The sequence below is a fragment of the Rhipicephalus sanguineus genome, chromosome 1 (genome assembly GCF_013339695.2).
Source record: "Rhipicephalus sanguineus isolate Rsan-2018 chromosome 1, BIME_Rsan_1.4, whole genome shotgun sequence".
Classification (NCBI taxonomy): Eukaryota; Metazoa; Arthropoda; class Arachnida; order Ixodida; family Ixodidae; genus Rhipicephalus; species Rhipicephalus sanguineus.
Genome location: NC_051176.1, coordinates 243627377 through 243649425, shown reverse-complemented (window position 1 = coordinate 243649425; position 22049 = coordinate 243627377). Strand labels below are relative to the sequence as shown.

The window sequence follows — 22049 nt, the reverse complement described above, 5'->3', positions numbered from 1 at the left end:
TACGCAGATGTGGGTCAGGTAGACCCCTCTACTTACGTGCATCATCGTTGTCGGGAACCGGAATCACAACACCATTCATCAGTGTTCGCTGCTGCTGTTCGTCGGTGGAGTTGGTCATGTTTACGCCTGCTGTCGGAGTTGTTTCTTGCACGGTGGTGGACTCCCGATGGTGTCCGACTTTGTTGAAGACCTTGTCAAGCCCGAACCCACGCACTTTGTTGTAGATTCCCCTGCAATATTTTTTTTAAACCTAGGCATACACTTTTTTTTTTCGTCAAAATCTAGCTGGTAGTCTGCGGGTCAATAATTGTGAACAAGGCATTGAGCAAGCTCCACCGCGCCAGTCAGCTAGCAAAACTACATAGTGGCTACGATTGAATGGTACGTTAACATTTGTGGTATGAAAAGGCACGCGGCGCAGACATGGATGTAGGTAGAACGAGGAGAACAAGACACGCGCCAATTTCAAACTGAAATTTTGTGGAAGAGGAGGATTAAACAAATCTGCGCATGCTGAAAGAGGGCAGTGCCAGCCAGCGAATAATGGACGTCCCTGCGCTCGCTACAGGTCCTGCTTGCTACAGATACTTTAGCAGATACTTTTTGTGCCAGATAATTGAGAGTTTTCTTAAGCGCATGTTACCTCTAACAATGATTCTCCGTGCCTAGGCCATGGGGCGCGCAAATCTTCGTACTGATGGCTGAACTGTACTGTCTGTAAATTTTGCCGCATACATACCAGCGGTGGCTACAGTGAGACAAAAGTTTAGGCAGGTGTTCCACTAGTGTAAAAATTGTTTATGCTGATATAATAATATCTGTGGTTTTTCGTGCCAAAACCACGATATGATTATGACTCACGTCGTAGTGGAGGGCTTTGGAAGTGTAACGTGCACCGACATCGTACAATACACGGACCTCCAGCATTTCGCCTCCATCGAAATGCGACCGCCGCGGCCGGGATCGAACCGGCGACCTTCTGTTCAGCAGCCGAGCACCTTGGCCGTTGTACCACTGAGGCGGACTGGTTTATGCTGATATAATCTCCGTTTGATGTAGCCTTTAAGTTCCTCTATGAGCTTATTTTAAAGCTCAGAAAGCCTTTTTTCGACACCTTAAAAAAATAAAAGTCCTTTGACTCTTTCTTTTTTTCATAGAGTGCCGGGACTTTAGTCTCGCCTACATAAAGGTGACCAAAGGCAAGGAACTTAATGAAAAGACCATTACGATATTTCCCGAATTTGTTTGTCGACATAACACCTGTCAAAGAGTTTTTTAGAAGCTAAGCTGTTTAAGGCAGCCTTAATTTGTGCGGCCTACCCTGTGTGGCCTGCCCTACGTAGTTTGCCCTGTGCGGCCTGCCCTCTGTGGTCTGTCAGGTATGTGCCACAGATATTGGGTAAGTCCAACTACTCACCACTGGTACACTACAAATCAAGAAGGCAACAGTTAGCCCAACAAACGGGCATGTTCCAAAGAAATTGGGTAAGTCCCACTACTCACCACTGGTCCGCTAAAAAGGAAGAAGGCACAGTTAGCACAAAACGAGGGAACGTGAAAGGCAACGGCGGTTGGAAGAAGACTCCGAAGGGATGGAAGGCTTACGCCAACTACGACATCCCAGTAGATCTATAAGGGCTGCAAGCGCTTGGTTTCAGCGCGAGTTTCTGTCTCTGGAGTCTGGACATCCGTGTAGTGTCTGTGACTGTCGACTGTATGTGGTTTAACTCGAACCTCTCTCTCTCTGCGCTGAGAATCAACGTAGAAACGACCTAGCATCACCTAGCTAAAGCCTAGCAACAACCTAGAAGCAACCTAGAAACAACACTCATCACCTTGCTAAGGCCTAGAAACAACCTAGAAGCAACCAGGCTAGTCTTCAGAATCGTCCAGTCTTGCTGTGTCAAGCCTTGCGCGGCTTAGTGCAAGCTTCATCAATTTTTTTTTTAATTTTTTCTTGCATTCAAGTGTTCTTTCTCGGAATGTAGGCTCATGTCTTTCCTAACTGGTTGTTATTCGTATAGAAGGGCTTAAGTGTAGGTGACTCGAGTGCGCGGGTTCGATTCCCGGCCACGGCGGCCGCATTTCGATGGGGGTGAAATGCTAAGAACACCCGTGTACTTAGATTTAGGTGCACGTTATTGTACCCCAGATGGTCGAAATTAGTCGAGCGTCCCCCGCCGGGCGTGCCTCGTAATGAGATCGGTGTTTTGGTGCGTAAAACCAAAGTATAATTAAAAAATGAGGCACATTCTCTGCACACGAGCAGTCCATGAGATCATGTCTTGAACATTTCACTTTCCTAGCAAGCGATGTTGTGGCGAGCGCCGCTGTACTCCGTTTCTAAAACCGATCATCTGGTGCTTAAGCCTTAAGCTCTGAAAGCTACGACAAACATTCCCTTCGCAAGAGACGCGATTACGTTTTCTGCTTGCAGATAAAGCGACAATTCGAAGATCCCCTAACACACGACCGAGCAGGCATGTCGTAATAGCGTCACTTAATATCATAACAAAGAGATATATAAAACAGAGAGCTCATGACAGTAAACACGATAAGGTAATTTATCTCTGTGAAGAAGTTCGGCCTTAGTGATAGGTTCGTATGGTTCGTACTGAAAGGTAACGAGCAACACTGTAAAGTGATACTAGCAATACTAGTTCAAACCATATGATATCCAGTAACCACTTTTTCCTTCGCGTATTCACGTGCTTCGGCATGAAATGCATACACTTGAATAATGTGAAATGCGATGTCCTAGCTCCTAATTTATAGTATGTTTAATTACATAGCTTAACGAAGGACCGTTTTCTCTAAATCAGCTTTCAAGCACAATTCTTGAAAGATTGATGTTTCATGGAGCGGGTTATCTCGTGCGACGATGTTGCTTAACAGTCTGTACACTTACTCGAATTGATCTCGCAGTTTCAAGCGGGCACTCGGGGCGATCTTCGTTCCGTTGCTGAACTGCTCCTCGAGGAACTTGTCAGAGTTCTTTTCTGGCGACCTCGTGCGCACGACTTCGTCGCCAAAGTAGTAATAGTCTTCGTACACGTAGTCGTCCGCCTGCATCCCGGGCATTCCTGGTGCCGACTGGTATATTTTGCGGCAGCTCACTTTGTACTCGGCCATAAGAAGCGACCTCAGCACGGACACTTGCGCCTTCGCATTCAAGCTGTTCTTACACTGTCCAATGTCCAGGGAGCTTATCAGGCACTTGTCGAGCATTTCCAGAGACCTAAAATGAATTAGTTCTTATTTCACGCTGGCGTGTTCAATCTCGCGGTCTTACAAAACTACCAATGATCACCGCAGGTACTTCGTGCGAAAATAAAGGTACGTACGAGCAAGATTCGGCTGACGTCATCGTGTCCCACGTGGCCTGCTCAGCAAACTCTTGAAACTCCATCGTACATTTGAGGGCCTTTAAGAGCGCTTTTGGGTAATCACACTTGGGGTCAACGTCTGTCAATAGGAGAGCTGTGAACGAAGAGCAGAGAGAAAAATGTTAGTGCGACTTATCGGGCGAGTGAAATACGTAGACAAACTTACAAGCGGCGCTTTCACACAGTGGAGCCACGTTCCAGGTCCAGAAGTTCAGTATAGCCGACGTGTGCTCATGAAGCGTAGACTTTGTGCAGCCAGTGGTCCTCTCCACATCGATCATGCAGTGCTGGTACTCTGCTAAGTAGCTGGTCAAAGGAAAGAGAGGAAGGGAGCAAGCAGTCTGCGTGAGCAAACTTTTCAACAGCACTAAGCGCGGATCACAGTGGCGCTTCCTGCCGATGTGTACATAGAGTTTACCTGCACGTTGTCGACGTGACGTAGTACTCGCCTTGTCTTTTCAAATCTTCCATGAGCTTGTTGTAAGAAAGTCCGCAGAGAAGCATCTTCTTCAGCGCGTCGGGTTGAGCGCACTTCAGCAAGACATTCAAGTCGGCTGTGGAGAGAGAGGCATCGTAACATATACAGATGCTGCAGATTTGCTCGCGCAGCCTCCGGCTTAGCGCAACTTGTCCAAGACAGGACACCCACGAATTTGATGGAGTGGGTATTGTTTCCGAAGTATTGCTCATATGTAAATGGTGGTGTGTAATAACCCCCAACTAGTCCAGCTCCCTCCCCCTCACTACACTGCTGCGAATGCTCATTCTCTTATGCAACAGAACATACACTATAAGACATCCGAAAATGATGCTCAGCTATCTCGTCCCTGCCACGCCTATTTTGACCACCATCACTACCACACACACATGATTACACACGCATGGGCACACGCATGCGTGGCCGGTAGGCAAACTACAACCGCAAATGCCGCGCTACAGAAGCAGTGTTGTTTAGGCTCCGCTGGATATTCGCGCCAATTATACGTGCAGAGGGAAAACTGAAGGACGTATCCTTGATTTAGAAGTAAGCTGACCGTGTTAGCGGGGCAAGGTTACCCGTACGAGACGTAGCGAAAGCATCGTGATAGTGAGGGCGGCTGTAATTTCTACTTTCGCATATTAATCAGTCTCAGTGGGAGTCTCCACGGGCAATTCGTGTCTACAGCCTCTTTGCGAGAGGCTCTGAAAGGCGTGCGGAATTTCTTACCAAACTTCTGCGTGCAGCGAGACCTGAGGGCGTCGGTCATTAGCTCCGTCTGCATCTGCATAATGGACGTGAAGCTGTCGTCCGTGTATGTGCACTCGTTGTCTGCTCGGACTTCCATGAAACACTGCGAAAATGAATCAAGAGCCCTAGAAAGTAAGAACAAAAGACAATTTTTCGCTATCAGAAGAGAAGAGATCGTTATTTCATATTAGTACGACAGCTGTAAACTTGCAAAGTCTAACTAAACAACAGCTGCTCACAAGAAAACTGTCTGCTTTTTCAGTGAACTCATTCAATTAACTTTCATTAATTATCGTGACAGTTAATTGACCCTTGTCCTAAGTAAACTTATGCTTCGGTATCATGCGTATCCAATATAGAACCAGAACCATCAATTTCGTACCAGTTTTATTTTTCAGAAGACTTTTCCTGAATATTCGGTAAACCGGAGGCAAGTGCTCGAGCGGAAGTGCTCGGAAGAAAAACAAAAGTGTCACACGTTGCCCCTAATAAAAATTGCCGCCTTTTGTTCGCAGCAAGTAAAATGAAGCGAGAGAGAGCAACCTTTTCTGAGCTCCCGTTCGTTTCGTTTAGATTACAAGGCACAGCTTTAAGCCTTAAGTTCATTTTCTGCTGGTCGCTAAGTTGATAAGTTTCTACGTGTTTCTAAGTTGCAAAGTATTTCCTTTTTATCTTGCGGATACATTATGAATAACAGAGAACTTAAAAATGACGCGCTATTATGCCAAGCAATACATTAGGTCGTGCAGTGGTACCCACCTACATTCGTCCATCTTGACCGAGAGCTTATTTTGGAGCGTGAAACTGCACCTCAGGTATTTTTGAAGCAGGCTTTTCTTCTTGCACAGAGATGGCACTCCAGCTTCGGCTTCGGTGATATGCATAAATAATAAATGTGCATCGTCAGTACGACAGTCTGTAGGAACTTCAGTAAGTGGAGCCATCTATGAAAATCAAAGCAGTACCTTTCTTTTCCGCCAGTGTGGTCTTGTCTGAAACGTTAAAGAGGAATACATTCTGTCATTCCCTCGATGAGCGCTCGATGCTAATGAAAAGCGTTGCGTCTTCGGGGGGGGAAGCTTCATCCCTACTTAAGTAAAGGTGCATTCACAAAACGTATCTGTATGTTTGTCGGCTAAGTGCTCTTCGCATGACATATACGTCTACCGACATGGCCAGCATCAGATCTGCCAAATGTGGCATGCAGTTCGTGAAAAGCATTGAGTTTCTGTGGTAATTTATGCGTTTCATATTAGAAGCCATAAGCTTGCTGTTTCTTATGCATTGCCTTCCGTAAAACTGACCTTATGCGTCTAAAAAAATAGGACGTCGTATTGAGATGTTGACCGCCTAAAATAACAGAGAGCTTAGCTAGTTGGTAAGTATTCGTGTTAACAGACAGGGCGTGCAAACACGGACACAATCTCTTGTATCCATATTTGCACGCCCTGTCTCTTAACATGTTGACAGCCTGTCTGTGACATATAAACACACTTTTTGTTATGGTTTATCTGCAAGAACAAGAACAGCTCAACGAACTCTTTACCAGTATTCCAGATTGTCGTGAATTTCATTATCTCCTTATTTCCGTGCCTTTTTCAACAGATGACATAAGGTATAAAGGCATACCGCTTTCTTCTTTCATTTCTTTTCCTTTCCGTGGTTTTACTCTACAATAACTCGACACTGTTAACCTTATCGATATGTTATTTGCCATTTATTCGTGACCCTTCTCATTTTCTCACTTCCAAAGGTTCCCCAATTTCTGAAAGGATCTGCACAAGCGTGAAAAGCCCACCTTCTGGCTTGCACCGGGAGGAGTATTTGTCCTGCACGACGTTCGTGAGGTACACAAAATCTTCCAGCTCTTTCACTTTCATGCTGCAGTTGGTCAGCTTGCGTGCCTGCTCTGCGCAGGAGCCATACCTGCCAAGAAACCTGCACGCAAAGAGTAACGGTGAAGCGTATAGCCCGAGGAAAGTGTCACCGATTACAAAGCGTGAAATGACCAGGGCAAAAGTTGAACGAAATTAAGGATAACGATTGATTTCTGCCAAATTCTGCGGTCGCGTTGCATTTACATGAGACCGAAGCGCATAGCTGTCAATTTTCAGCGCGTCAAAGACATTCGAAAAATGAAATAGCGTTAACAAGTCGTATTGATGACAGTGGATCGAATATCCTTCTACCGAGCGGGCACCGCGCCTGTTGAAACGTCGGTGTCGGTTGCGGCAGGTCACATCAGGGTAGTCCAGTGCATCCACAGTTAGGTAGACCCATAGAGCTTCCTACCATATTTACTAAAGGGAACTGTGACGCTGCGATCGTTAAGCCACCATGGGAATGATGGGTATAGTACATGGATTTGCCTAGCCTGCGTGCTTTCGGCTTCGAACGCACTTGTGACTTTGTTTATTGTCTTTCAGCTTTCGTTGCGGATAAAAGAATGACTTTTATTGCGATAGCAATTATATGGACAGTCTCGGCTGAATTTTGCCGTCGCCGTCGCCGTCATGCACCGTATATGTATAAGTATGTATATACATAAAAAAGCCACAAAGGAAAATAATTCAGAAAAATGCTTCCGGAGCGCGGAATCGAACCAGGGACCTCTTGCTCCGCAGCGAGCGGCGCTAACCGCTACGCCACGAAACGCAGATCCTCCACGTAGCTAACGGCCAGCGTTATATACACACCCTTTACCGTTGGACGGACTCGGAGACGGCCGGCGCTTATAAGCGTTTCTTCATTACCAGCGAGATGGCGCTAGGAGCACGACGGGCGCATTTAAAAGTCGTCGGCAAGCTCGCTCGCTTCTTCTTATTGCGCAGGGAGAACCTTGCCCTTCCGCTGTCTGCTCGCGCGGTTTTCTGGTGGTGAGGGGAAGAGGGTTGTTTCAAGCTTTCACTGTGGTGTCCGCGCTCATGTTACGGAGCGTACGAAAGTCACTCGAGCTGAAGGGACGCCGCTAAACGAACAAACAGACGATGAGCGCGAACTATCAAGTGTCACAGCTCGACACTTGAAGCACGCTAGTTTGCTTCGCTGCTTCGGCCGCGTTTGCAACAGGAGCGCTGTTCAAACTGAGAGTATCCATTGGCGAGCCTCACTTCGTATAGCATTAGTTTCTTGCTATCGCATTCATTGCTTCGCCCTTGCGGCGAAACTGTGACTTTTTTTTGTTAACCTCATGAGTTGACTTGAATTATTCGGCTTAAAATTGTCAAGGTGGGGAAGTAGGGCTGCTGAAATTTTGCTGAACTTCATCTTGCGACAAAGCGGCTGCAGGCTACACGGAGCCGAAAGAACGAAGCTTATGCAAATCCATGTACTACTCATCGTTCCCATGTTGGCTGAAGCGCCATGCATTGCAGCTCCCATAGACACTAGGGCCAGATTTTACTCCGGTGCAATATTACGAAGCTCGATGGGTAGACTATTCAGAAGAAGACATAGTTTTATGTCAACGTGGTGCCGATGAAAGTGGATTGTTATCAACTTTGCCGTATCCTTTGTCTTCTGAAAATAATGTGCGGGTGCGATGCACACTTAATGAAATTGCTTCGTATTCTTAATACTCACATGCACGCCTGCACGGTATCCTTCGCCATGGAGAAACTCGAGAAGAAATTGACCACGCAGAAGGAAAAGAGCTTGACAAGCTTCCTGTACGAGCAGCCTGGCGGAGGTAGGTTCTCTAGTTGGGCAAGACCAAAAAGCAAATCGGTTAGCGTGCTCGGCGAAAGAGTAACGCGAAATAGCGCCTTCCGCTTACCTTATTCACCATTTAATAGCACACTGAAAGCACAGACTATATATGTGATCTATTTAACGTCTCAGTTTGCAATATGCGTGTACGCACATAGCAATGCTCTTTTCTATAGCTGAACTCTTCCACTCTGCTCGCCCGGAAATTAGTTACATAATCAATGAAAGTATGGATCATGGCGTCTTTGCAGCTGCCCCTCTTCGAAGCTTTTTGTTAAATATATAATTATACACTGCGATTCTCGTCAAATAACAGGTTATTCAACAGTGTTCTGGGATATTCATTTATTTATTTAGAATATGTCGCCGATCCTGGGTAGGGCATTGCGTGAGGGGATTACACTTGAGAACAGAATATGCAAGTACGAGAAGAGCTTCAGAAGTACCAGTGAAATATGTCGATAACATAACATAACGGGCATTATTATGCATTTTTAGAATAAGATGGGCTGTTGTCGCGCCAAAATTTCACACGCTTCAAACTTGTGCAACACTTGCTTAGCACGCGCTGCATTAAGAAGTGCTGAAGCCAGATGAAAGATATCTGCTTGTAAGCCACCAATAATATTTGTTTTCGCGGGAACGATTATTTCCATGTTTTTAAAACAAAGCAGGGTTCCTCATATTTTCGGCATATTTTAGTCGTCTAGGTCTTTTGTGCAGAAACGATACATTTAACGATTCCAAGCTATCAACCTTATCGAAAAGATTTGAACCATGTAGCTACAAGCGACTGGATCAAAACCACGAGTCGCCACCTTCGAACACTGTCGTGCGTTTCAACTTCGTTCTTGGAAGGGTAGCGCTAGTAGACACGGACTAGAGGAAGACACACGGACACACAGACGGAAGCGCTTCCGTCTGTGTGTCCGTGTGTCTTCCTCTAGTCCGTGTCTACTAGCGCTACCCTTCCAAGTATGAATTTCCAACTCGCCCAAGAAACAGCATTCAACTTCGTTGTTTTCATCAACGACCGGAGAAAACCGCACTAATCCAAGATCATGGTCAAACATTCCTTAGGTGTCCCAACTTTCTGAGCAGGCGAAGTACAAGAACAAAAGCTTGCGTGGTGTATACAGCCGCTACAGTTTCATAGAAACCAGCGCCCAGTACCAATGAAGACTTAGAACCACAGAGTTGTCGTTATGTGTCCTCTTTGTGATTGTGCGCTAATATCTCCCGCTGTGCCACGCCATCAAGCCCAGTTTTTCGACCCTGTACAATTCCGTACTCTGTGATATTCGATAATTGCAGAAACGTAAAGGGCGCTTCCATCGCATGCGGAATGGACGTCTAAAATCGCCTAGCTATACAAAACACGGGAGCTTTCACCGTTCAGCCGTATGAGCGCGGCATACCACTGCTGTACTATGTCCGCATTATTGCCGGTTATTACCTGCCTGCGCGCACTCAATCGGCAGCACAGTTCATTGCTGCTCCCGTCTTTTATTAGCATTAATCGTAAGCCAAATGTACTGTCAGGTTATTCGCGCTTAGTTTTATTTAAAAACGCTCATTTGCATCGCAGTTAAGATCCTAATAGTTAAACATTATACCGAAAAGCTTGATGCACGCTTTTGGGAAGCTGCCAAGTTGGAACGACCATTTATTTCGTAACGCAGTTTACGTGCGGATACTTCAAAAGTAGCGCTATAAACTCATGATTTCAGCTAAGAAACGTGGCCTGACTACATATATGCTTCAATTTCGTGATGCACAGGTGTGTCCTAAAATGTATAATTAAAAATCCAGTGATTAAACTTTTTGTTTAGCTCTGGACTTCTGCGATTTTAATGCAAGTAATCCCTGGCCCTTCTAATGCAAATGAATAGGCAGAACGATGTTGTATGTCGCAGGCAATTTTCAGAAAGTCTGCCCTAATTGTAAAGCAGGCATGTTGTCTAGAAATCCTTTTTACAGTTAAGCAAATGCTTTTTTTTTTTCTTTGGAGAGGAAGAGAAGTGCTTCTACTTTAAGGACGATCTGACGATCGCTGCTGCTCATTATGACGTAATAAACGACTAACTCGTCAAGCAATTAAGCAGCGACTTCATTACGATTAATGAGAACTAGCATTCAGTAATCGGCTACTGTCCCCGGAATAGCACTGGAGACTCCTCGAGGCGCGCATACTTTTTACAGGTCCTAATTCAACATTCGCATGTCCTCACGTTTGCTGTACGATGGATAGACAGCGTGTTTCTCCCTGGGCAAGAACTTGCAGGCTGACTTCGCCGACTCGCCGACTAGCATTTCCTGCATGGTGACCATTTTTGCGGAGAGCCCGTCCAATTTTTTGCACTCGCTGTGGGATATGATTTCGTTCGTGCATTCTTGGAGTTCTTTGATCACCCTGGGGGACAGAACAAAGTAAGGTTAATACTCTGTTGACTAGAATAGGCGCTACGAGTTAGAGATAACTAACCCGCAAACTTCGTCGTCCTCATTCGCTTTCCTCGCCAACATCCTCAGGGAAGGTGTTGTCGGGCCTGTTTCGTTTCCAGCCAGGTTGTAAACGTCCTGGTGCTTGGCAAAGTGTCTTTTCCATATCACCATCTTCCACAAGAAGTTCGAGCCACACGTGAAATAACGGCGCAGCGCGTCTTCGATAGCACATCCTCTCGAGTGTTTCCGATGCGTCCCTGCAAAATAATAAAAAAAACGTCATCTGTCGTTGAAAATTAGTTGCTTTTCCTCAACTCTCCCACAGTAAGCTCTGCCGCTGCTTGACGACTCCTGCATCCGACATGCAGTTTTACTGTGACTGAATCTTGAGCGTACCTTCATCGCGATGGTCTTCACCACTCTCGTATTCACTGTTCGCCATGGCCCAGCGCTGAACATCGGAGGCCGCTCTTGGAGCACCTTGAAAGCATAATAACAATAATGATCGTGACTCCCGCATTGAAACAGTTTAAGGCAGGTAAGAATTTTGGTTATCAACGCTACAGTTTCGAAATGCGTCTTACTGCTCAAGTAAAGAATATTGTAGCTATATACTTTGTAACGCCATTTTAAGCAACTACGAAGACTCTTTCTTTTTTTCTTAGAGTGTAGTTCTCGTACCATCTGGGTACTTCTCCGTGGTCCTGTGTAGCTCTTATGCATGCACAGAGAAGGAGCCTTGAAAGGGACATGGCACTAAAGCTTTGATGCAGTTTGAGAAGACAGCACAGCCCTCTCACTGTCTTGTCTGAGTACATTAGCTAACAGGCAGGGCGGACGGCGAAAAAGAAACCTTCTACTAGTAACCAGCATACATATGCAAAGAATCTTTTAATGCAAACTGATTTAAAATCCTGTATTGTCTAAATTATTTATCCGACTTGCATTGTTCATTCGTACCCGCCACGGTGGTCTAGTGGATACGGCGCTATACTGCTGACCCGAAGGTCGAGGGATCGAATCCCGGCTGCGGTGGCCGTATTTCGATGGAGGCGAAATGCTTGAGGCCCGTGTGCATAGATTTAGGTGCACGTTAAAGAACCACAGGTGGTCGAAATTTCCGGAGCCCTCCACTACGGCGTCCCTCATAAGCACATCGTGGTTTTGGGACGTTAAACCCCAACAGCTATTATTATAATTATTATTGTGCATTCGTACAAAACAAAGTCTCTCAGTGCTGCGTCTTCGTGATCTAGCATGCTAGCCAACAAAAAGAGGACAAGGTACAGAGATCCTTAATTGCTGCTGAGTCTCCCCTATGGGCACAACATAAATTCAGAACTAAAATTGTGAAACCTCTTTAATAGTGCCGAAAAGCAAAACGGCGCCAAGATGTCCAAATTGTGACGTAAACCACATTTGCAAACAATATGCTAGGTTTTATTCTTTATAGACCATTTAGAGTTGACAATCTATATATGCTTGCTATAATTTTGATGTCAGTCATGATCATGAGTCATGATATGATTGTCTACCGCTAGCTTTCTGCAGAAATTCTTAGAAATAACGTAAAACGGTGCAGTGCACATTTCATCTGCGCGGTATTGTATCCTTAAAGCTCCTCGACACACAGTACGTGCGCTATACCTTCTCATGTGTGCGCGTGTCTGTGTGCGCACGTCGGTGCTTTAATGTCGTTTTTATTCTTCGTTTGTGGTTTCAAAAGTGGTGAGTAAGAGACGGCTCCTGACTATTTCCTCCTTCTCGATTAAAATACCCTAATAACCGTCAAGGTGCAGTATCAGTGGTCTAAGAAATTAATGAAAACATGTCCAAATGATTTTCTGGAGATTTAAGCTGACGAAGGAACAGTAAAATATGTAGCTATACATTTCCTCCTAATTTTGTTGCTCCTGTCACCTTCCTTGTGGTTACGAGCATGCGTGCGGGCGTGCGTGTCTATGTGTTTGTTGTGCGCAATAATGTTTAAAGGCGCTACAAAAAAATGTGTCTGCTATTGCTGCACTCACTACGGTTAGGTTGGTCGTTTTATGAGGTTTAACGCCCCAAACTGACTCAGGCTATGACACACGCCGTAGTGGAGGGCTCAGGATAATTTCGACCTCCTGGGGTTCTTTAACGTGCGCATAAATCGCACATTGCACGGGCCTCTAGCATTTCGCCTCCATCTAAATGCGACCACCGTGGCCCGGATCGAACCCGCGTGTTTCGGGTCAGCAGCCGAGCACCGTAACTACTGAGCCACCGCAGCAGCGCTGAGCATACGGTTAAGTATCAACTTATTGTGGATGTATAAAATGGGTTGCCTGCTTTAATTTATGTCAATATATAGAAATCGGCGCCTTCACTGATACCATTGTAGTTTTCTTTCTTTTTTTCAGTCTTGCTCAAGACGTTTATTATTGTGCTCCGTGTCATTACGTATTAACCATTTCTTCGCTTCCAAAATTGTGTGCAGTCGACAATCTGCGCCTCCATAAGCTATTACCTCTCTTTGAATGGAAGCCAAGCTACGGCTGGATGACTTCTTAATTTCGCTTACCTTTCAAGAACGGCGGCATTTTGCTGTAGCCGGTGATGTTTTGGCAGTTCAAAGAGTGCCTTTTCAAGGACTGGCTCAGGAAAAACTTCATGTGCGCCTTCAGATTTTCGTCGTCCGTGCAGTTTGTGTCCTTAAGAGCGACGTTTCCGCATTCCACGTACGTTTTCAAGAGTCTACGTTGGGAATAACGAACAAGGTTCGCCTTAATGTGACGAGTTTACCACGGTCACTAGTGTACTGAATAGCTTACTCACTCGCATATTGTTCCGGATGTCAGTGACTTTCCTTCCATATGGAAATGAAACGCCGCGCCACATTTGAAAAACAGCTTCACGGCACGAACGCGCAAGCAGCTATGTTCCACGTCTTCCCGGAGTACGAGTAGATCTGCAAAATGCAGGGCTGCTGTAATAAAGTGTTATACCCTAAAGTACTTATTCCCTATAAATGACAACTCGCCGATTCCCGGGAATCTGGATATTCGGGAACTGCCTCATACACCTACGCTACATTATGACGCTCAAAGTTTAGAAGAGAACAAGCTGCTCAAGCCCGCCTGTCAGGTGCGCATTTGGGACTCTATGTGAACGATCACCACGGAAAACGGTGGGCCCTATCCCCCACCCCCCCCCCAAGGAAACCTCCCCCCCCCCCCCAAATCTCCCGTTTCTATATCTCATTGTACTCAATAGTTCGACTTAAGCTTTCAGGTGCAGGCTTCTTCATCATGTGCTTAGTCCTGAACAAAATGTTGTACCGAGCTGGCGGACAGAAGAGAACAAGCTGCTCAAGCCCGCCTGTCAGGTGCGCATTTGGGACTCTATGTGAACGATCACCACGGAAAACGGTGGGCCCTATCCCCCCCCCCCCCCCCCCCAAGGAAACCTCCCCCCCCCCCCCCCCCAAATCTCCCGTTTCTATATCTCATTGTACTCAATGGTTCGACTTAAGCTTTCAGGTGCAGGCTTCTTCATCATGTGCTTAATCCTGAACAAAATGTTGTACCGAGCTGGCGGACGCTTATTTGAGCGCGTTTTTATCGGAGGCATTGGGTTGCCAGCGGACGGTTTCTCACAACAATGCGGTCATTCAACCACAAGGCCTCAGTTCTATGGATGCATGGAGCGGCTGGGTCGCAACTTCATGTGTTCGGACACAAAACGCCAACTCAACTGAAACTTTCTGGCCGAATTACGCGCTAGTCGGCCAGTGACTGTAACTGTCGGCATGCCCTCTACGCTCTCTTCAGCAGTTCACGTGTTCAATCTATGCCCGTGAGCAAACTATATAGTCTAAAGAAGTGAAGCATAGTTAGCGATGCTCGATATCTTACCACTGTAAAGGTCGCAGGTCAGGTTCTTGTCGCTTATCTTCTTCCTTATTAGGTTAGATTCCGAAGTCATGAAGAACGGGTTCGTTGTACAGCCAGTGTTCCTCAGCGCAATGGTCAGGCAGTCGACGTAAATTTGCATCACGCTGCGCAGAAGTGAACCATGGTGTTACTTCCATCTGGCATCTCTACTGTCGGCGACTATGAGAAACGCTCGCTGTGTTCAACGTGTGCACAATACGATGCCCAGCAACGAGAACCCAGCTGTTCCCAAACTCCCACCTTTTTCTCATCTCCTCTATAGTGATTCAGCCACGTCGAAGGGTTCGGCTCCTTAAGTGAACTTTAAGGAAATAATATGCTTAAGATCTACAAGACTGTGTCTGTGCTTCCTCCCTTCAATGAAGTTCTCGTGCCTTTTTGATTAATAATTTTCTGGGCTAGTAAATGTTTCGAAATGCGAAGAAAATTCGATATCACAAAAGGTGTGACCCACGCCCCAAACACACCAGCGCAGCGTGAGCGACGTACGCGGATTGCTGATGGAGAAAACTTCGGATGAGCAAGAGGTGCTATGTAATAATTTTTCACTGAATTATTTATTACTAGTATTACTTTTTAAAGCCTTAAGGTTGTGACTAAAGTGTTATTTTAGGCAAGGGCCGAATAGAACTCTGCACATTTCCTTCGCGAATGGACTTATGCGGGTTATTTCACGTAACGAGAACCAAGGATTAAAAAAAAAAGGCCGTTGACCGCAAGTGAATGAAACCAACGACATATGATTTGCTGTCATGTGGCGATCGTTAGGGTACTTTTACATTGCGCTTAATTAGTTAATTAAATGAGATCAATTATAAAAAAAATAATATTCACTTTAGGGCCAAGTGCGTTTCGTTACGTTCTAGAGGGCATTCCAAAACGACCGATCCAATTTTTAGTGGTGACGTACGCGCTGCGCTGTGATTTTTTTCCGGCGTTTAAAGACAGCCCGCGAAGTATGAAATCAAACCACTGACTACCGTATTGCAGCGCTTTGAACCATGCTTCGAGCGAAGCAACCGTGCCCGCGGACGTGGCGTAATGGGCGGCCGCGGCTCTAGGCAACGGCTTCACAGCGCGTCAGCACTTTAGGCGGCGGGACACGGCAACGCCTCTTATATAAAACATTTATAAAGTAGGCTGTATAGAAGGCTCAGTTTTTTATAAAGGAGGCGTTGCACACGGCATGGAAGCGCCGTCGTTCCTTTTTGACGGTCCGCGCGCATGGTTGTTTTGTTCAACGCATGTTTAAGAGCACTGCAATACGGTAGCGCATGAGCGATGTCACGTCATTTTATTTCATATTTTGCGGGATTTCTTTAAACACCGGAATAAAATGACGCAGCGCATGCGTTGCCAAAAACAAATTGGATCGGTCGTTTTGTAATGCCCTGTATACAACGTAACGAAACATGCTTGGCTCTAAAGTGAATAATAAAAATATGGCCTAATTGACCTTAGTTAACTAAGCGCAATAAAAAAGTTTCCTAACGAGCGCCACATGTCGGCAAATCGTATGTCGTTGGTTTCGTTCAGTTGCGGTTAACCACCCTTTTTTTTATAACACTGGTTCTTTTTCGTGAAACACCCTGTATACGTAAACAAGAAGAAAAAATACCCAACGTTTTTACGCAAGGTATGAAACGAGATATGGTAAACCATATGTCGTTGGTTTCATTCAGTTGCGGTTAACCGCCTTCTTTTTAAAAAAAATCCCTGGTTTTTTTTTTGCGTGAAATACCCTGTATACGTAAACAAGAAGAAAAAAAAAACAACGTTTTCAATGCCACTTATCCTACGTATAAAAAAAGTGGAAGAGGACACGCGCAGCGAGATATTCTTTGCCATGTTTTTAGATCGCAATTACCGGAGCCCTCGAGTATACGAAGGCTTAGGCAAACGGTAAGCTCGTCAGTGCACGCGCTTATGACAAAAAAAAAAAAAAAAAAATAGAAAGGGTTGATAAGCTGTAACGGATGTAATATATTACTTTGCATTCTTTTCCCGATAACTTCTTTGTTTGAATAATCCAGTTTTATTACCGCGAAGCATGCAGAAGAAAGGCACATCGAAAGGCATACGCTTATGACAGCGCTCGTTTCCTTATGACATAGTGTATATGCATAGACGAAGGTGCACAAACTCTCTTAAGTTATTGTCGCTTCCGCAGCAAATACAGTACAATTCCTCGTGATTTCATTATATAACGTAGTATCATGGCACGTCTATTACTTAACTATTGCCCGGCGGCTGCATTTTCGATGGAGGCGAAAATGTTTGAGGCCCATGTCCTTAGATTCGGTGCACGTTAAAGAACCCCAGGTGGTCGAAATTTCCGGAGCCCTCCACTACGGCGTCTCTCATAATCATATCGTGGTTTTGGGGACGTTAGACCCCATATATTATTATTACGTAATTATTGCTTTTTTACTAACCTACAAAAATTTTATTTGGTTTTTTTTTTCGTTATTGGTATACAGGGGATGTTCAAGATCAAATAAATTTCATGTGGCGTTGTCATCGTACGTGATTACTTGACTTAAATCAATGAGGTGTCATAGTGACCCGCGCATATACTATGCTGTATTTTGTCATCCTGTTGATAGCTGCTGATGCTATCAATTCAAATGACGGAACAGTGGACGAGTCACCTACGTGACAGCAAATGCAAATTATTTTTAATAGCTGCGGTTTGCACTGGTTTCCTCCTATTTCTTCGCTGGAGTTTAAGCTTAAGGGCACGTGGCGCGGCTGCACCGCATGCTTAATTAATTATAACTTCAAATACGTAAAGGGCAGCATGGTAAAGCTAGACATTGAGGAATATCTCCCTCTTGTGTCCAGAACGCTGCTAGGAACACAGACCTACGATTTAGGAACAGTTAATAATTGGGCGCACGCAATAGCCACCATGTCACCTCCAGAAACAACGTTCTTTGTTCCCGCAATGCCCAGCATAAATACTCACTGGCAGTCGTTGCCCTTCCTTGAAGCCAGAAAGTTCACATTTTTGTTGCATTCTTCTCTTCTTCGAGAGAATTCAGTGTACTGACATTGTTCCACTGCGAAAAAAAAGAAAGTCAAAAATAATGTGCTCCGCAGCCCAGTAATGGGAAAAGTTCGTACGGCATAGGGTCAATTAATTGACATTTAGTATAAGTACATTTTGTAAGACTTCCTTACCTTCGTGTCCTCGCATGTTTGGGGCACTTTGTGCAGCAACACCTGTGTCTTCCCCCTTTGCTCTGCAGGCCATCACAATTAAGGCGTAGGCTAAAAGGCTGCCCCCCGACATTGTTCTGAATGGCGTGTCTGCGGATAAAAAAAAAGAAAAGAGAAGACTACACTTGGCCTCGTTATTATCAAACGTCTCTTCAGCTCATGGCACTCTCGAGCCCTTGAGTGGTGACTTTACTCGCGCCCGTTCGATAATTTAAGGCCGTGCCTAAACTTTGTCGTCCGTCACTGTGCTTTTTTTTCAGCTCTAAACATTATTTTCACTAAAATCAACGCTCAGGATTCGTTTCTCATCTCCCCTCATTTCATTTTAGTTCGGTTTAATCTGTTATATACCCATGGGTGGAACCAAACATTGGGCTGCGGAAGCGCCACGCAACGAGAAGCAGTAGTGTCCATTCCCAAGTGCTTGCTTGACAAACTGACCGTATACCGGCCCGTTCAGCGACACAGATCTTTGTTTCTCAACTGTGCCTCAGACTCAATTTCTTTGAGCGGGAGGAAATATTTCCTGGCACCTCCCCATCGTTTGCATTGTAACGTATGGCGTGAAACTCACTAGCGCATTGTTGTTCTGCCGTCGTGACTGCTGTGCGACTGAGAGGATAAAATTTAAAAGAAAGAGGGAATTGTACGGCACATCGTCAACACACCTCTCTTCCTCCCGATTGAAGGACCTGTTCCGAAACTTACCTCCGCCACGACGCGATTTAGTAGCGACTAACTTTCTTTACATATTCTACGGAAAAGTCAGGTTCATTACTTTGCTCATCGTTGAAACATTAGTGCATTATTCTCCACCATCTACATTACACGTTTCTCTACGCCGAACAAAAGGCTACATTACCGGCTCTCTTGCACATCCAGTGGCTTCTTTCTTCCTTCGTTTGCAAACTTGCCGAGTTATTCTATCCATTTATTGTACACATGACGGAGATGAGCTGCCTTATTGTGTTCCGCGCACATGGTATAACGCCAGGTATGAAACTGGCTTATATTCAGTGCGAGCGGCCGAGTTGGTGCGAATACATAGGTGTGTGTAGCGCGTACAACAAAACAAGGACGAAAGAAGCACTCCGGCCTTTGCGTTTCTTCTCTCGCTTTGTCTTGTTCGCGTTACGCACACCTACAATATGTTTTGCATCAGCAAAGAGCGTGAATTCTGAAGCGATATGTTGTTGTTTAGGGTTCTCACGTCAACGCGTAATCATTTTAACCGCTTGTGGTATTACTTCCTGCTACATGGGTAATGGCTGAAGATGACTGAACCGGTAGTTGTTCAGAGGCACTTGTGAATGGCACGTTCGAAATAACAGTGGTAGCCACTTAATATTCATGCCCCTACAGAAGCAGTGATATTGCAAGCCGACAAGTTAAATAGAGGTTCTGAGTTATGTCGACGGCGCTCACCTTTTCAGATAACGCAGCCTTGGTTACAGGTCTCTCGTGCCAACCATGCCACCTTGCATTCCTGCGAAGCCCGCTCGAGCTTTAGGGGCGCCGATGGGGGAACGTGAAGCGGCGTTACCTAGCAGGGGTTCCTCTCCCAACGCCGCGCCGCGGGGCACACAGATGCCGTTGGGAGGTGTTTGCGCCAGCCGGCTTCGGAACACCAGCCACGCTTTTCCTAGGCACGCGCGCCGGGAAAGCGTGATGGTGATAGCATTCCAGTTGGCGAAACCTTGGCGACTTCCTCGTCGTCTAGTGGATATCGGTGGATTGGGTTAGGACATGTTTTGGATTAGGGCAAACGACATTCTAAAGGATCCCGGCCTTTCGAAATCGTAACCTGCACGTGTATCGTTCGGTGGTTCTGTTGTTTAGCGCTACCCCTCCATAAGCTTTAGCCACAGAAATGCTTGCGATGCGATTTTAGATGTGAAGCAGCTTATGGCGGAGTTCAGTCCGGTGGTGTGCGGCGTGACCACCCTTACTGCGCATGCGCAAACCCTCTCCACACACCTCCTCTCCACGCGCCGTAGCCAACCTCCCTCTCCCCACATTCCCCCTCCTCGTTTAGATAAAAGGATCGCGTTAGGTCGTACACACGCTGAGTCACTGCGCCGGCTGCGCCGGTGTCATGCGTTCCATCGTCAACGTCGGCACCCCCCGTGCTGCTTCGCATCGCCTGATGGTCCCCTTTAGCGCGAGATGGTGTAATTTTTTTTCAATTTCGGAGCCAAGCAAGAATTGCTCGCTTGCTTGGTCATTCCAATACGCTTACTCATGGGGGAAGGTGGGGCGATGCTGGCCAAAATACCGACGGTGAAAGGAATGACGCAGGAAAAATTTCGAAATGAAGGTATAGCAGGATAATGCAGGATATCTCAAGATTATTCGGAGACGCATAATACATAATATGGCGATTTACCGAGTTTATTATTCATAACAATTAAGAAGATTAGCCTATTTGTGTCCTACAGATCCGCAAACAAACATGCTAATGTTCTTTAGCCGAACGAAGTCTACGTGGCTCAATATGACTGCCACGACAGACCACCACGGCCAGCGGAACTGTTCGAACGAACGATGCAAAGGACGTACGAACCATCCGCCTTAAAAAAAAGGCAATTGATTGGCATCTCAACGAACCAAAGTTTTTTTATTGTATGCCGCAGTTCGCTGATAAATCATTTGAAACTGCAAATAGCACGTTATGGCTCTTTGCGCTGGATGTGTAATCTTAGCAGCATGACATTTAAGCCTCGACAGTTCCATGTTCACTACATATCGGTCAGGGCCAGGAGAAGAAAGAAGGCGCAGAGATTGCGCAAGTCTTATTTCGCTGAAGCAGGCGGCGGAAGGAGGTGGAAGGAGTCAGCTGTTCTTTTCTCTCTTCTTCTTTTCCCGATTATTGTGCTCTTTTGGCTCTTGCCCTTACATAACGTAATTCGTGTAGTGGGGAGCTAAATCCTTCTAAGCTGGCCTTGGACTTGACGTCCTATGACCAGTTTTGACAATAACTGCAAGAACAGTGGAAGCTTCTTCCGGGTGGACATCGTGTTCTAGGGTGCCTTATCTACGGGTTTCTGCGGCAAAGAATGAATGGAAGCACCTCTGTGGCAAGACGCGTTATTTGGACACCTAGGCCCGTATTCACGGAATGCACTTGGGCTAGAATTGTTCGTAATAGAAAATTTCAGCCAGTCCTGGTACTGGATCTATCTTTAGGGAAGGCAGCTGGCCAATGGCAAGGTGCAATTACGAAAGGATGTTTTGTGAATTCGCTTCCTCGTGAATTAAAGACAGTAATTTGGCTCCTTTTTTAATACCACTTCCCGTGCACTTTTGGCCTCTTATCATTGAAGCGAAGACTGTAATTTAAATGTCGTAGCCTGCGCGCTCTTAGGCAAGGCGGGCAACGATTCCAGAGTTTCCAGAGTTTGACAATGGGCGTGACAACAATGAGCGAACTTCTTTATGTTTGGTTTGTTCAGCGATTTCCACAAAACGTAGATTACCATTCCCCCCCCCTCCCCACGACACAAGCCCATGTACTGTCTCTCATAATGTGCAAAGTTGCTCAAATGTGGATTTGATAGGCACATTGTAGCCAATCCCCCAGCATGGGTGTGTGCCACAGTTTCAAGGTTCATCATCATCATCATCATCATCATCATCATCACAATGTCTCGTGGTCAACAGTACTGCGCCGTGATCGAGGGAACAAAACAATTCGTCCTTTGTTCCAAAACAATAGCAACAATTCCAAAAATCATTGCAGGACGTCTTTGACGTTAATGAGACGAGCGTTGAAGCAGTGCAGCGACATACGGTATTGACACCGGCCTTAGCACGTCATGTGTGAAACGTGAAGACAGCAGGACTCCTCCCTGGAGCTTTAGTCTGGACACGCTGCGCCATCTGACGACAGCGCCGCTACTATATATATATATATATATATATATATATATATATATATATATATATATATATATATATATATATATATATATATATATATATATATATATATATCGGTTCAACAACCGCAAGTGTCATGCTGCCACCATTCCTAACCTTCCGCTATCAAAACACGTGCACATTCCGGGCCACTCATTTGATAATATTACAGCTACAATCCTTCAATCTGGTTTCCGTTCCCACCAC

General features: G+C 45.6%; 1 protein-coding gene across 1 annotated transcript; it reads right to left on the bottom strand.

The window, feature by feature from the left end:
* Nucleotides 1-28: 28 nt before the first annotated feature.
* On the bottom strand, nt 29-17997 carry LOC119382086 (uncharacterized). Its single transcript, XM_037649821.2, has 17 exons — nt 17886-17997; nt 17671-17764; nt 14664-14806; nt 13585-13717; nt 13331-13503; nt 11164-11247; nt 10808-11024; nt 10554-10735; nt 8197-8311; nt 6413-6552; nt 5374-5482; nt 4594-4739; nt 3805-3940; nt 3553-3692; nt 3345-3480; nt 2909-3238; nt 29-230 (listed from the first exon to the last, which is right to left on the bottom strand). The coding sequence occupies exons 1-17, from the start codon at nt 17995-17997 to the stop codon at nt 29-31; spliced, it is 2592 nt and encodes an 863-aa protein (XP_037505749.2).
* Nucleotides 17998-22049: the final 4052 nt, after the last annotated feature.